At 42.7% G+C, this 16,036-nt stretch overlaps 1 protein-coding gene across 1 annotated transcript; it reads left to right on the top strand.

The window, feature by feature from the left end:
- The first annotated feature begins 1,763 nt into the window (after nucleotides 1-1,763).
- On the top strand, nucleotides 1,764-4,664 carry LOC139218730 (zinc finger protein 703-like). Its single transcript, XM_070850400.1, has 2 exons — nucleotides 1,764-2,203; nucleotides 3,041-4,664. Exons 1-2 carry the CDS (start codon nucleotides 1,970-1,972, stop codon nucleotides 4,571-4,573), a joined length of 1,767 nt encoding a protein of 588 aa, XP_070706501.1. The 5' UTR covers nucleotides 1,764-1,969; the 3' UTR covers nucleotides 4,574-4,664.
- The last annotated feature ends 11,372 nt before the right edge of the window (nucleotides 4,665-16,036 follow it).

Raw genomic sequence — 16,036 nt, 5'->3', positions numbered from 1 at the left:
ATCTTTTCTCTTAGTCATGGTTGGAAACATTTTGGGCAAGTACGCATCAATTTTATGCTTTTTGTTTGTGCATCTGCTGATCAAGGAAAACATCTAGCCAGTACAATTTTGGCTCAGATAAATCTGTCCAGAATTGTAGACCGTGTAATTTTTTCACTTTATGAACACATAAAAGATGGATTGATAGATTGATTATTTTGCCCACTGATAGAAAAGCATTATTTGCTGGATTTGTTTTTGGACTTTGTGTGAAATTAATTTCAATTGGTTCAAGCTGGATGTTTAATAAACAAGTGTGTTTCTGTGTGAAGATGCCCTGAGGCAACCTGAGCTCATCAATTATAGAAAGTAGAATGACAACATTTTATGATCGAACAAAGGCCAAAAAATCCATAAATTGAATAAATATATACTTTACATAATACAAAATATTTTTTATATACGACCCACTTTAGCACATTTAATGTTTCAATTGAGTTGTTCAAGTGAAATGTTTAACTATGCTGTTATGAGTCGACCAGTTTTATATGTCATATATTATGATACCTATGAACAGAGTAGTCATCCTCTCATTGCCCTAACCTCTAGTCAGAACCCTCTTTAAGGACCCCTGAGGGACCCTGCACCCCAGGCTAGAGGGCATTGCATTTTCTCCACTGGAAGGACACACTAGAGATCACTTAATCACCTTTTCTGCACATGTAGGGCACCCTAGAGGAAACTGCATCGTGTTTTTCTAACCCCAAGCATTGACGAGGGTACTTTTGCTGTATTGTTTTCAAAGATGGAGGCACCATCTGGATCTAATGGTCAACAAACACAATATTTTTCTCTCAGCAGACATGCAGTTGCTATCTGAATGCTCCAATTTAGAAGAATAGAACAATCTGCATGCTTTACTCTTGTCTAGACATCCTCATGTTACTGGGAGCTGGTCTGAGAGAGGAAAAACAATGAGGTAGATTCAGTAGGTTTCCAGTGGATGTAGACAGCTGAAGGGCTGGAGGAGGTCACATGTAGTGAACCGGATCCCCTTATGACATCATAAGGGGAGCCAAATCCAAACACTGTGTTTGGTGGAGCAGGAGAAACAGAGAGAGGACGGTCTTTCCTCATAGTTGGGCAGTTGCGGGACACACATATTTATGTTGAAAAGAGATTTTAAAAGTTCATTTTGCATAATATGGGACTATCATCAACCATCAAATGGAAGATCAGTGGTTTGATCCCCAGCTCCTCCAGTCTGCATGTTGAAATGCATGTTTGGAAAGAAAGTTGCTCCCCAAGAGATGCCTCAGAGCGGGACAGTGTGTGAAAGAATAGTCTCCTCCTACTTAGATGAATGGGTGGATGGAGTGTAAAAGCGCTTTGAGTGGTCGAAAAAAGTCGGAAAACTCCATTTAGCATTTAAAAAATGTGGATACCTGCGTATTATTCACCTCCACTGAGTGATTGTGTCAGAGCAGTGGACGCTTTGGCACTTGGAGGATGCCGTCGCCCCGCCTTCATGCTCCTCCCTCCCCGCCCACCTCATTAGCCATGCGGCCACCCAGCGGACGCATCGCAGTCTGCGTGTGGAGATCAGTGAGCTGCTGAAGTCCGGAGCGGAGACACGCAGTGGGACGTTTCCTCCCAACATTTGGAATCTATAAAACACACTCTGGTCTTTTACGCCTGTGCAGAAGGGACACTGTGTCCATTTTCCCCTCTGCAACTCCCACGGTGGACTTTTTGGATTTTTGGTTTAAAATCGGAGTAGGATCCGTGCGTCGGAGATAAAGATGCTCCAAATAAACTGAGAGGGTTCTCCGTCCTTCGGGACATTTAATAAGGACGTCCAGCTGTTTTTTTTTTTCCATTTTCCTTTTTGGGACACGATTTAAATCTGCATGGATTACATTTAAACATCACCTGTAAACCCTGTTCTGGACTAACGCACATTCCCAAAGCGCAGCGCCCTTTTCCTCCAATGAAATATCTCCCCTCAGGATCAGCTGTCAGTAAGCGGATCGAGCTCAGTGAGACCAGCGACAGTAAAAAGTCTCGTCCCGGTGCTGTGGTCTCTTTGTTGACCCCTCTGGACCCACTTCGTCAGGCAAAGCGGCTTCCTATCCGAGTTATCAAGATGCTGACTGCGCACACTGGACACTTGCTGCACCCTGAATATTTACAGCCTTTGACGTCCGCACCAGTGAGCATCGAGGTATGTAATGTCCTGTAAAACACATCGCATCTGTATCGTTTACATCTACTGTTTTAGTCTCCCTCACTTAACAGCAGTGGTGGAAAAAAAAAAATGCAACTCTTGCTCTCCGTGTGATCCGCTGCCATCTGGCTCAGCAGAGGGGAAGTAATGTCCCTCACCTCATATGTAACTTAATGAAACAAACATCAAACCACTGCTGACGTCTGTCACATATTCTCTGTGTTATTATCACACCAATTACATCATAGGTTTCCGATCTTTAATCGTATTAACACACTCAAGTAATGACAACTTAGTTATAGATTTAAATTAGAGCACAAGGTGATGTGTTCAAATGTTTTTGTCTTTTTTTCAACCAAAGACTCGTTAAAAGTCTGGAATGACGAAGAAAAGCAGCAAACCCTCTAATTTGAGAAACTAGAACAAAAGAAAATGTGGCTTTTCTTTTAAAGTTTATTCTTCAAAATGGCTGAAATGATCATTTTTCTGTTGATCGACTAAACGATTCATCGAGTAAATGTTTGAGCTGTAAAAACAGCAGTTCAGAAGACGTCCCCTTAGATTCTGAGAAATCAAATTGGGCATTTTTCAGCATTTTCTGTCATCTTAAAGACAAAACTGTTAATTGAGGAAATCACTGTGGGATTAATTGCATAACTAGTTACGATGAAGGAAATATCAGCAGCTCGCAGGCCGACCGATGATGACAGATGACTACAGCCATTTGTCAGGGACTTCCTCTTTGTTTTGCATGAAAGCCAAAATGTCTCTGGGCAGAATTTTTTATTTTTTTTAAAAGTCACAGAGCTAATCAGAATCTATATTTTGTTGTAGCTGGATGCCAAGAAGAGTCCACTGGCCCTGCTGGCACAGACCTGCTCTCAGATTGGTAAACCAGACCCTCCGTCCTCCTCCAAGCTGGGCTCCTCCTGCAGCCAGGGGGATAAGGAGTCCAGCAGTCTGTCATCTGTCTCCAGCCTGAAGCTCGGGGAGCACCGCCCCTCCATGGAGGACAAGTGTAGCTTCAAGCCCTACAATAAAGGCAGTGGAGACTGTCGCAGAGACGCAGTTAGCAACAGCAGCTCCAACAGCAGCAGCGATAAAGTTGGGTTCAGGGTACCCAGCCATAATGTCACCACTAATGGAAATTCAGCTGCCGGCCAGCAGTCGTATCCGCCCCACGCCGCTTCACCCAGCTCTACCGGGACCCCACCGGGGCACACTCAGCAGCCGCCTCACAAACGGAGCCAGTCTCCTGGTGGGCAGCCCTCGTCACACTCCCAGACTCTGAATGGAGAAAGTGCACACGAGCGAGGGAGTCCTACCAGCACGAGCAGCGGTAACAATCACCCCAAAAAGGACGCTGATGTAAACAAGACCCACTCGGACAGTCCACACGACGCAAACTCCAGCCTTGTTCGAGCCAGCACAAACTGCAGTAACGGCAGCTCTGACGGTGGTTCCAACCATGAGGGAGGCAAAGCAGAGTCTGCCCAGCCTACCCTCGGCCCTGGACGCATTACCCCCATTTCTCCCTACAAAACAAGCCAACCCCTCTTCCCGCTGCCCTCCTCTAATATGGGCTACCATGGATCTGTAGTGGGGGCTTACGCAGGCTACCCGTCTCAGTTTGTTCCAGGGCTGGATCCGACAAAGTCGAGCCTCGGCGTCGGAAGCATGGGAGTTCCGGGGAAGCTCCCGAGCTCCAGCCCTCTCACCGGCGCCTCCCCTCCCTCCTTCATGCAGGGTTTATGCAGGGACCCCTACTGTCTAAGCTATCCGAATGTATCCCATCTCGGCGGAAGCAACTGCAACTCCTGCATCCACGACCCTTCCTCCACCCTCAAATCAAACTTCCCATTGGTGTATCCCTCCCACCCGCTCCACTCCCTCCACCAAAGCTCTCTGTCATCCAGCGTGTCCTCCTCCCTCTCACATCCCCTCTACACGTACGGCTTCATGCTCCCCAACGACCCCATGCCTCACGCCTGTAACTGGGTCTCAGCCGGGGGGCCGTGTGACAAACGTTTCGCCACGTCAGATGAGCTCCTGGCTCACCTCCGCACGCACACAGCCCTGCCTGTGGGGATGGACAGTAAGCTGCTCTCGGTCTCCTCCTCCGGACCTGCCCCCTGCCACCTTCACCTCCCCCACCAGAGCAGTCCAGGCTCCATGCCCAGCTCCCTCTCCCTCAGGGCTCCCCCAAGCCTGGGTTTAGCTCGCTACCACCCCTACAGTAAGGTCCATCTGCCCCCTGGACCTTCCTCCATCTCCCTGCACTCTCTGCCCACCACAGGCCCCTACTACCCTCATTATGCTCTCTACAGTCAAAGACTCGGATCTGCGTCTGCTCTGGGCTACCAGTGATACACCACCTACTTACACGTTTAAAGGAATGGTTCATCACTTTGGGAAATATGCTTATCTGCTTTCTAGGACAGTTGGATGAAGGCACTAATATCTTTCTCTTAAATATGAAGCCATAGCTAGCAGCCTGTTAGCTTAGCTTAGCACAAACATTTGGAACAGTGGGAAACAGCTGGCCTGGCTCTGTAGAAATGTAAAACAATCCACCCACCAGCACCTCTAAAGTTCACCAACTAACACGTCATATCCTGTTTGTTTTATACATCAAAAAACTGAAGCGCAAAAGGGGGAACTGAGTTAGAACTAGTGACTGCACCCAGGCAAGAAATAGTCCAACACATGAGCCTTTGTAAAACACCAAACTGACATTTTTACCCTTTAGTTTTTGTGTGAATTAAACAAACACAATAACATGATCATTAAGGGCTATAAAGGTGTTGTTAGGGGGGGTTTGTTGTTGTTGGAAAGAGCCAGTGTTTGTGCCAAGCTAAGCTAACTGGCTGCTGCCAGTGACCTTCTATTTAATGGGCAGATACAACAGTGGTATTATTCTTCTAATTTGACTTTCCGTCCAGACGCCAATAAGCATGTCTTCCAAAAATGTCAACCAATTACTTTAAGCTGTCGTTCTTAATTGCGGCAAGTTGCTGCTCCCTCAGACTTCAGACTGGATTCAAGTGGACCCGAGACGGGAGTGCAAGTCCTGGATTTTGACTTGAGTGCATCTTCACGCTTTCTTTTTACATTATATATGAGATTTGGTGTTTTGGTTCCACTCGTAAAGACCTGAGGACACGCGTGGCTCTTGCATGTCTGCACTTGGCTCGGATACTTCTGCAGCAGACGTGACTGACCTGTGGTGACTTCTGCCGCCCCTACGGCTCGGCAAATTGATGTTTGGACGCTGTGTGACAGCACTTGGATGTTCAGGGTCCTGATGATGATTTAGTGCAGAAAAATGTAGTGTGTCAGGGATGGCAATAAGCTGCAGCCGTGGACTGATGCAAGTCTGGCCACAGTCGCTTTCTCCCTGTGAGAGATGCATGTAAGCTTGACACAGCATACACACTTAACTGTTTATTCAGCCTCACGGTTTGTGATGATTTGTTTGGGTTTCTTATGTTTTGTTTATTCCTACTGAGAAGTTGTATTTATTTTTTACCGGGAAATCTGGCTTTCATGTTTACCATATAAATCTATTCTCATTTTACAATCCTCTGAGCAGACATGTGGGAAGGTCACATGTCTGCTCATGACAGATGTTGAATATGTCGTGTCTTAACACTTTGAGAACGAATGTTGAAATCACATCTCTCTCTGAACTCCTCGGCTTTTTGATTATTTTTCTTTTTTTTTTTTTTTATTTCCCCGGCAAATCAATAAAAAATGAGATGTGATATTTTTTGTAAAATTGGAACACCCTGTGGTGATATCCAGTCAAAGGGGAGGTCATATTTTGTTAAATAAATCACACTGAAGATGCATTTTCTGTTGTCCTCATTTCATGGTTCTGTCTGTCTGTTTTCCATCAGAAAGGCAGAATGAATCCAAATATCTCTGCTCAAAACTTATTCTTATATATTTCACACTTTATCAGCAACCACCAAACCACTAAATTCACAAGTTTGAGGGTCAAATTGTTTTATTTACTCTTTAAATCTAATATCGGATTTTGATGATTATCTCAGGATCTTCAAAAGACACGTGGTGGTTTCCGGTTGGAGATAATCAACACACAAACATAATCTGGTGTATTTATAAGAGACATCATTGTTTTACAAACAGTACATTTGATGTCAGCAAATGTTGAACAGCACTTCTCTCCAGTATCTCTCTCCAGTCCGGCTAATTGACAGAACTCTACTTTCAGGGTCTAGTTTTTTCATTCCTGACACAACTACTTGTGTCGCTTTTCACATGAGTGCAAAACTATGAGTGTCTTCCAGGAAAAACTGTCTGAGAATGTGGGCCTTTATCCTCAGATTTATTCACTATCAAGCCTCTCCCTCTCTATGAAGGCCAGCTTTTCATTCCAACTTTTGCTTTCCGACAACACTAACTAGTGTACCTCAGCCTTCAGGGGGAAAAGGAGGTGAAGTAGTGAAAGGAAGATGTAAACTTTTGTCAGGACACGTGTCAGCCTGGCTTGTGGTTATTTTCACTGTAAAAGAACCACATGATTGACGACAATCGGTGTGCTTTACTTCCACTAATTTTTCACTGTGTCGACAGTGGCTTATAAGCAGGCCGCAAGGAAACAGCTCACATTCCTCTGTTTTGCAGTACGTGCAGTGTCACCTTAAAGCAACAGCATCCTTATTTAAAGCTGCAGTAGGCAATATTGTTTCATTATAAATGAAGTTGAAAAAACTTTAACCATTGCATCCCACTATCAATATTTAACTGAAGGGTTCCTTTAATTAAAATGTGTCTGTGAGTGCTCATCCCCTTTTTTTATTTAGCTTTTTTTTTTTAAAAAAAACTGGTCTGAATCAAACAAGCAATCAGGGTTAGCAAACACATAAGTAGCCAATCACAGCGACTCTGTATAATCAAGGGCTCAGGTGGCTTTCCTGTTGTCATGCGGGTCGACTGAAGTAAGTAAAGTAATTTCACCCACAGTTATAATGAAATCATATTGCCTGATACAGCTTTAAAGTGTAACAGTGTGCTTTACAGAAATGGTGACATCTGTGGCAGAATGGAAAAGTCATACCTGTCTGGATGTAATGTATACATACTATAGGATCCTGATAAACATCAGAGCCAAAGTGCCGCTTGCAATATGTGTCGAAGATGAAGTCCTGACAGCCTCTCGAGTTACCTCGGCAGTCACATGATTGGCAGTGGTAATATGCCATTTCCTAGCAACATGACACTGTGACACCCTCAGCGAAGTATAGATGACCCACGCTGGTCACTCACAACTCTGACAAGGGACCCACAGGGGTCAAAACAGCCTGTCGCCGCTGTAACAAGAGACAGCACTCCTGTTTCAGTGGTCTGAGATGCTGTTATGGAGCGTCTGAGTTCGGCAGGAGGGCACGAGATCCTGCAGGCCCACTCTGGAGGTTTCACGTTGCCAGATATGGCCCACAAAACAGACATACTTAGTTTATTAAGCATAAGAAATGAGCTGGCTGCGGGTACTGCAGTGTAAGAGTTGTCACATGCTTTCTCTCCTCACAGTCAGTCTCTGAGTTTATCTTAGAGCGTATTCTGGGGGGGAGATGTTTTTATTATTTGCTGGATTTCAGGGCAAGTATCTCCTGTCAGCTGTGTTTATTGTACCAAAGGTGTATAGTAAAGTGTTGGATTGCCACCTATTGGTGACCAATGAAACCAATTTGTCATCTAAATTCAGTGAAGAGGAAACATTATCTGTCCAGGTTTGTTCTCAGTTAACCTGCACATTGGCATCATATTGATATTGATTGATATTGATACATTTAAAGAGTAAAGTTATACATAGGAACTGTACTGCTCAAATCTAAATTATATATACACTTTTTTTTAGCAGTGTCTTATAACATTTTATCATCCAGAATTTATTGTTTCATTTAATTCTTTCCTTTTGAAGTTTATTTTGTATTTAAAAAAAAACAGGCTACAAAGTCATGTGATGCGATTCATATTTCTTTGGAGAGACAAAAGTTTTGGAGCCTCTGAGCCACCTGAGCCTGCTTCACTCATTCACTGACAGTGATTCGTTTAAGATGCACCATTTTGTTATGTTTGTCAAACTTTTCCACTTATAATGTACGTTATGGTGGCTGTTACTCATCGATGCAGCCAATATCTATGATTTCTTTCTTTCTCAGGCCTCAATTATTCTCCTCATTCTGGTCCCCTCCCCAAGCCCTCTTATTTATACAAGACCTAAGCTGGCTCGCCATTCATGCTGTTTTCTTTCAGCTATATTAGTTACACACCTCAGAGAGGCCCAGCACAGCCAATGAAGAAACTGGGGGCCAAATGTCCTGCTCAAAGAAGACTTAAGGGAGGGGGCGGAGGTTGCTTATTCACCATTCCCACCCACGCCTCCCCCAGTCAACCAGAGGATTCATCCCTCTACAGAACAACTCTGCCTCCCTAATCCCTTGGTTACCACAGCCCTTTTTTATTATAGCACTCTAAATTAAACCCAGAGTGCAGAGGACATATTTTGCTGTAATATATAAAAAGTCTCTGGGTATTGTTCTTGGAGACGAGGGCTTGTCTCCCTGGTTGGTCCGAGTGAGTTCTGGGTGCAGCTTGACAGCTCCGGTGATTAATGATGACAGACCGTGGAGCTGCTCCCTCATCACATGACAAGCCTTTAACCTCTCTATCAGCTTAAACCGGTGCAAAAAGGCCAGGAGAAAAGAGGAAGGAATCTCTCTCCCTTTGCCCTCATAGACAGGGAACTAGTTTCTTGCATTAAAATCATTAAAAGTAGTCACAAAATCACCAACATCTGCCTTGATACTTCCTCCGAATGGTCTGTGAGTTACAGATAGCATACTTGCTTCCCAGAAATAGACTCCTCTGCTTTCATTTTGTCTTCTCTCCAACTTTATCACTTCATCCATCATCCTACTATGTGGGCTTTTCAAGTGGTCCAAAAATAAAGAGGACACAGATGTCGGCCATGCTATACTGATGTTCCTAAACCACGATAAACCCCATAACTTGCATCCACCCACAGACTGGGAGAAATGTTGAAAATACACTTTTGTCGCTTGCAGAAAAACACTCAAGAGCTTTCAAACGGGACTGTGCGCTATATGTTGAGACGCCACAGTGCCCATATGTTAAATCACCCACAGCCAACAATAAATTCGGCTACAGCGCAGCAGGTATTTTTATTTCTAAAAAGGGCACGACTAAGATCTGTCCCACCTCTTTTTCCTCGTGTCAAAAAAACGTTGACAGAGGGAGTTTAGTGGTGTACAAGAGGGCAAACGCAATTATGGTTTCTTTGCTAATGTGCATGGCCCCAGCTGGTTTTGATCTGGCTGTGCTCTGAGGGCTCCTAGCTCAGTTGTCAGCTCTCATGCATCACAAACCCGGTGCTTAACGGAAAAACGTGCTTTGGCAGCGACCAGCGGAGGCCTGGAGGCCAGCGGGTGCTGGTGGGTTAGCCACATGCAGGAGGAGTTGGGGGGTGACACCATCCTCTGCCTTCCGCATCTGGATCCCCCGGTCACATTCTCACATTCCTCATGGTTTTTCACCCTCTTCATGATTATAACCGCTGTAATTGGCCAGCGTGACCCAGAGCAGACGCCACGCCACAGACTTGGGAGGTCAGAGAGAGAGAGAGGCTCCAAAATACACACAAATGGATGGCAACAGTAAGAGCGAAAAGTAGAATGGGAGAGAGATGCCTGCATGGAAATAAGCAGACGTGATTGCTCAAATACAGTCATTAAGGAGGAAATGTTGTTTTTCAGGCTGTCAGGATGATTAATGAGGGACAGCGAATCCACTCAAACGCTGTTGTTTAGTCTAACCAGCAGACCTGATCTCTGCCACTAACGTAGAACAGACAGGATGTGTGTGTGCTCAGCTGTGTGTGTGTGTGTGTGTGTGTGTTGAATCACAAAAAACATGTCGAAAACTAAAAAAGAAAAAAGGTTACAGAGGAAAGCTGGACGAGTAGAAGACAGTAAAACTCAGCCTCTGCACTGTTTACTGTGTCTTTGCAGTAATCATTCATAATAATTCAATGAGAGAACAGGACACATTTCCATTCAGAAGCAACAACTGATCGTTCACTAAACCTCCTTCCTGAGTCTTTGCTCAGTACTCGACTGACTTGTCAGATTTTGGAGTTCTTGATGCCTAATTTGTGTGATATTCTGCATCTAGCTTACTACAGTCAAGCTCATTACCCCCGACATGTTCACCTTTGCCAAATACATCAGCAGTCCTCACCCTAAAAGCCTCTTGTAACGTTTATGGTTTTGCTGTGTTGATTTTAGGGGCACCTTTATATAAGTATCTACAGAGTCCGTCATGTTGCGTTGCCATGTGCCTACAGTAGCCCAGAAGGGACAAACCGAGGGCCTTTTCACCTTTTCATGTTGAAGTGGCAACTTGAATTTGATGGCAACGCCAAACTACTGTAAGAGGAATGCCGTTCTGTGCTGTGACAAATCATATTTATTATTAAACACAAGAAAAAGCAAAGGAGCAAGAAATCCTCGTGGGGCACCGTAGTTTCTCCAATGGAAGGTGTGAGGTGAGGAGTTTTCGTTTCTTTGCAATCTGCAATTTAACTAAATCCTGTTGCTTGAAAACAGACACTAAAGCATAAATTCATTCTCTGTGGATGCATGACTGAGACTAACTGGCTCTAGATTGAACAACGATTTCTTTATTTCTATCTTGATAGATTATTGGTGAGGATGCTAACTTTTGGGCGTGCATCTTTTAACCTACGTATTTTAGCACGATATCAAGTACAGAATGTATTTGAATGTGGTTGAATTGTTTTAGAAGTGTACTTCTAATGGTTTTTAGTCCAATACTTCATATCATAACGCATTTATTCTGCTAATTGTGTGTGTCCATAACTTCTTCTAAGTTTACAAAACAAAGTTAAACAAAAGTAATGAAAAACAGCAGAAGCCGAGCACAGTCAAAAAACGGCCTCATTTCATTTAGCAACACAATGAATTATGTAATAAATGGCGAGGACTTAAATAACGTGTGGCCATCCATCCCTTAGGATGGGAGGCACATTACACACACAACACAAATAAACCATATGGCTCGTACAGGCCCATTGTTTCAAATGTTACTCTATATTTCTACACATACTGTATTTCAAAGAGGGATGAAGCTGTCACTATTATCATTGTAGCCTGCATTTTTGTGAGAATGAGCTTGTGATGGTCAATATCAACGCTAATTTCATTTATCTGCTCAATTTAGGGTAATGATGAAAAACGTCTTTTGTAATTTTAAACACATCGTCTTTGATGAAAAGCAGTCTATGAAATCTTTTCTGGTTTTCTTTGTGTGCACCAAATCCATCCAAATTACATTATATGCTGCAATTGATCACCAGGTCTACAGTGTAAGTGTCAACTTATTCTTGAGAGTGTGTGTTCATTGTGAGTTTTACCGTCTGTGCTGTGCCAAAGTCCTCAAAAACTCCAGATGTTCCCCAAATCATGCTGGAAGGCTGATAAGGAATCAGATTTCAACAGATGTCTTGTGCCTGGATTTAGTGATTTAGTAGCTGTGAATGATGAAACAGTGTTTCAGTGTCTCACAGCCTGACTGGCTTTTATCATCGTGCAAGCAGCTGTGAGTCCGGGTGACGTCATGTCAACGTATGGGAGCGAGAATGAGATGGTACGCTAGTTTTCAAATGATTTCAAATATCCAAATATTTGATGAGTTTGGACGTGTTTGCTACAGCACGACATACAGTCACTGAAATATGGAAACGAAGCACAAAAGATGCAGAGCTGCAGTTAACTACTATTTTTGGTGTGAGAGCTGATTCTCAACTAAAAGGCCACTTACTTCCTCCAGCTGAATGCTCTGGGGAAAAGGTAATAAGTAGACCCTGAGTAAGGATTATTTTGTAAAACTTTTATTCTCATTATCTTTTAACGTACCAATTTTTCCCCCCAATTTTTCAATTAATTTAATTCGCTAGGTTTGTCTGGACTGAGAGATTCACTTAAATGCACCATGATTTACCTCGATTTAGAATTATTTGGTAAAAATTTTATTTTTCAATTAATTTAATGTTCAGTTGAAAGCTCCAGGAAGAAGCTAGTAAGCAGAATGAGTTAGAAATATTTTATTAAAATAAATTTTTTTTATTTATTATACTGATTATTTAACATGCTGATGTTTGACAGGTTTAATGTTGACAATGTTTGCCATCTTAGGTTAGCATGTTAGCATGCTAACACTTGCAAGCTAGTGCTAAACACAGAGTACAACTGACGTTGATGGGAATGCCATTAGTTTTACTGGTATTTAGACAAAAATTGGTATAGTGGACAAACTCTAATGTTGACCTGATGTTGGCGCTAGATCAACCATTTAAGATCACCAAAGTTATAAAAGTTTATCCGGAGGGGAACATGAATGTTTGTACCAAATTTTGACGCAAATTTTGATTCAAAACCAAAGTCAACCTCATGGTGGCGCTAAAGATAAAATCAGAGGATCATTAAAGATATTAGGGTTCATCTTCTGGGGAACATGAATACCTCTACCGAATTTAATGGCAATCCATTTGATAGTTGCTGAGACTTGAGTTAGCGAGGCTGTATATGTTTTAAATATAATTTTACTGTATAATCAGGGCCAACTGAAGAGTGAAGACCTGTGAACACACCGTGTCAGCGTCAGGAGGAGTCAGAGTGTTGTGGTTGGTCCGGAGGAGGCGGCGTCTGACAGCACAAATGACTGACACAAGCAGTGAGGGAGTCGGACAGATGAGAGCCACAGGCGCTGGGAGGGTGTGTGGGGGTGTGTGGGGGTGGGGGGGCGTATGAGGGCCAACACATCGCCTGTGCATTGAGTGTGGCCCAGCAGCTGTATGCATAGGGGAGCCTTGGCCTCCTGCTCTGCATGTCAGGGGCCATGATTAATGACCTGCAGGCCTTGCTCTTTCTCCCCCCTCACAGAAGTCACTGCAGCCACTGCTCATTTAGCTAATGGACGTAGCCATGGACAGACAGGCACGGGGCACGGAGGGGTTACATACGAGCGCACATACACGTGAAATGAAAGCAATTCCCCTCTTACAAAACACTTTTTTCCCGGCTCCATGTAATTTCAGGGCAAGAGCGATGATTTCTTAGATTACTGTGTGCGGGGCTGTGTGCCTGTGCAGTGTCGAGGCTGAGAGGGTGCCCGTGCCTGTGTACTGGTTCCCAGCTTGTCAGGCAGCTGTCGAGGAGTGATTTATGACCACTAGACTCCAACCTGTCTTCACTGCCAGCTCAGTATTGTTACAACTGACAGCTAATGAGGCCAGACATGCTTTCAAGCAGAGCACTTAACAGGACTTCAATCTTCCCCCGTCACGAGTACCATTTTTGCACTCTCTCACACAACACCCTCCTTTTCTCTATGCCTTCCTTGTTCTCTGTCTTTTCTCTGGTGGAATATCTGACAGGCACTGAAAAGGCCTCTTCCTACAGAAGGAGATGTTTCTCTGAAGGCAAAGACATCTCTCACACACTCACACACACTGGCAGTGGGCATCAGCTAATGCTTAATTTCATCTAATAATCAACCACTTTTACCAGGCGTTTAACAGAATAGTGATAGAAATGCGCCCATTCGCTGTCTTGCATAGAGCTGTATGAGAGGAACACTACCAACCATGAAGCTACAGCAGGGAGAGCGTTAGCTTAGCTTAGCACAAAGACTGGAAGCAGGGGGAAATAGCTAGCCTTCCTCAGTCCTGAAGCAACAAACTCCACCTATCAACACCTCTAAAGCTCTTCCAGTATTCATGTTAATGCTACTTCATGCTTTTAGTCCACTACATTTATTTAGTTAGTGGTTACATTACAGATGAAGATGTTTGGTAACACTTTGGGAAGGTTCTTCTAAATGATTATGTAAAATTAGTAATAGTAATATCATAGTTGAAATAATACTTTCCTTGAAATAAAAGACATTGAAAGTGTTTTACTGGAATATTTATTACTCCATATACGTTGATTTAACACATTTTAAAATCTTTAGCTGATAAAAAAAACTCCCTGGATTTGGAATTAATTTGAATTAATCAATTTTAAGTGATCCAATTTGAGGCTTTCACTATTTTTACACTTAAATAAATATACTGTATTTATACTGTAAAAGGAAAAAATAATATGAGGATGTTTTGGATCCATAAAATAACAAAAGTGTTATTGACAGTGTAACTTGAAGTCTTTTGCTTTATTCGATGTGGTAGTTTTGAGGAAACTACATTATGGGAACATTTGTTTATGTGTCTAAACTTGCTTTTTGAAGTACAGTACAGTAATAATAACCGTTTTGACTGTAATTACAGTTGGTGAACTGCAGTAATTATGAAAAATTTTTTTATTGTCACCACACGCCAATCCTGGTCATATTTATTTGGCAGTACATGTACTCACGTACTGTACTTCAGTAGGTTTGAGGTACTTTACATACAGGTGCACTACATTTAAGGGGGAAATGTACTTTTTACTGCTCTACATTTGTCTGACAGCTGGAGCTACTTTATAAAATAAGATTAGACTCTGAGAGGGATGCTTTTTGGCACTTTTACTTTAATACGAGTGAAATGTTGAATGTACGACTCTTACTTGTAACAGAGTGTTCTTGCAGATTGCCACTGCTACATTTACTGTTATATGTGAACCAGTAAACACACTCTCCTTGTCTCTAGCCCGTTCTCTCTGCGATGAGGCCGGCAGTATAAAACAGAGTCTCTGGCAGTTTTCCAACCTTTAACCCCTCGTTCCTTGTCAGCCATGATTAATGGCAGACTAACTAGCTGCTAGCTTGCATTGCCAGCTGTACCATTGTCTGGTGGAGACTTAATGGACTCTGACAGGTCTTTTGCACCCTGCACGGATGTGTTCATAAAATGCTGCAACAGCGACTCCTGGAGGTCGATAAAGGATGAGGGGAAACAGAGACACCTGACCTTTATAAATAAACTATATAGTTTAGTTATTTAGGGTGCCGATATCCAACCTCAATCTAACACTATCGGTGTACAAGCTTTAGCATTTTAATCCATATTCAGTTAATCTTCCCTTCTTTTGGCTGTAAAAGCCACGTTGCTCCATGTTCAGCATCTGCTGTAGATGCAGTAGTGCTATGTAACCAAGTACATTTACTCACATACTGCACTTAAATACAAATTTCAGGTAATTGTACTGTACCCGCCTCTTTCTACTTCTACAGATGTGAGGATTTGCTCAACAATGTGTAATATTTTATAATCTTATCATATGTTATTTAATGTAGAATCCTGATCTGAAAAGTAACTACAGCTGTCAGATCAATGTTGTCTTTTTAATTTGCATCAAGATTCTCAAAAGTAAAATGACTTTGTGTGCAGAATTGCCCATTTCAGCATGATGTATATTATATTATTGCCTTATAATATAATTGTTGATACATTAATGCGCTCATCAGTTTAATGTTGCATCTGGTAAAGGTGGAGCTCATTTTACTCCAGATTCTGCAGAGTAGCTTAATCTCATTTTGAGTCATAATGAATTTGTTTATATTTTGTATCAATCTGAATTACAATGGTACTTAAATTATTAAGTAAATGTAGCAGACTGTAATATAATTTAATGTAATTTCCCTCTGAACTGTAGCTCAAGAACTCAAGATACTCTACCTAAGAGCACTACCTCAGTAAATGTACTTTCCACCTCTGCATTTAGCTGATAATACCTTTGCTGTTTAAGTAACACTTGTGTTTTTACTCTTGCTGCTTCCTAC

Source organism: Pempheris klunzingeri, chromosome 19 (genome assembly GCF_042242105.1).
Source record: "Pempheris klunzingeri isolate RE-2024b chromosome 19, fPemKlu1.hap1, whole genome shotgun sequence".
NCBI lineage: Eukaryota > Metazoa > Chordata > Actinopteri > Acropomatiformes > Pempheridae > Pempheris > Pempheris klunzingeri.
The sequence above is the reverse complement of the archived record's forward strand: the minus strand, read 5'-3'. Positions and strand labels throughout refer to the sequence as shown.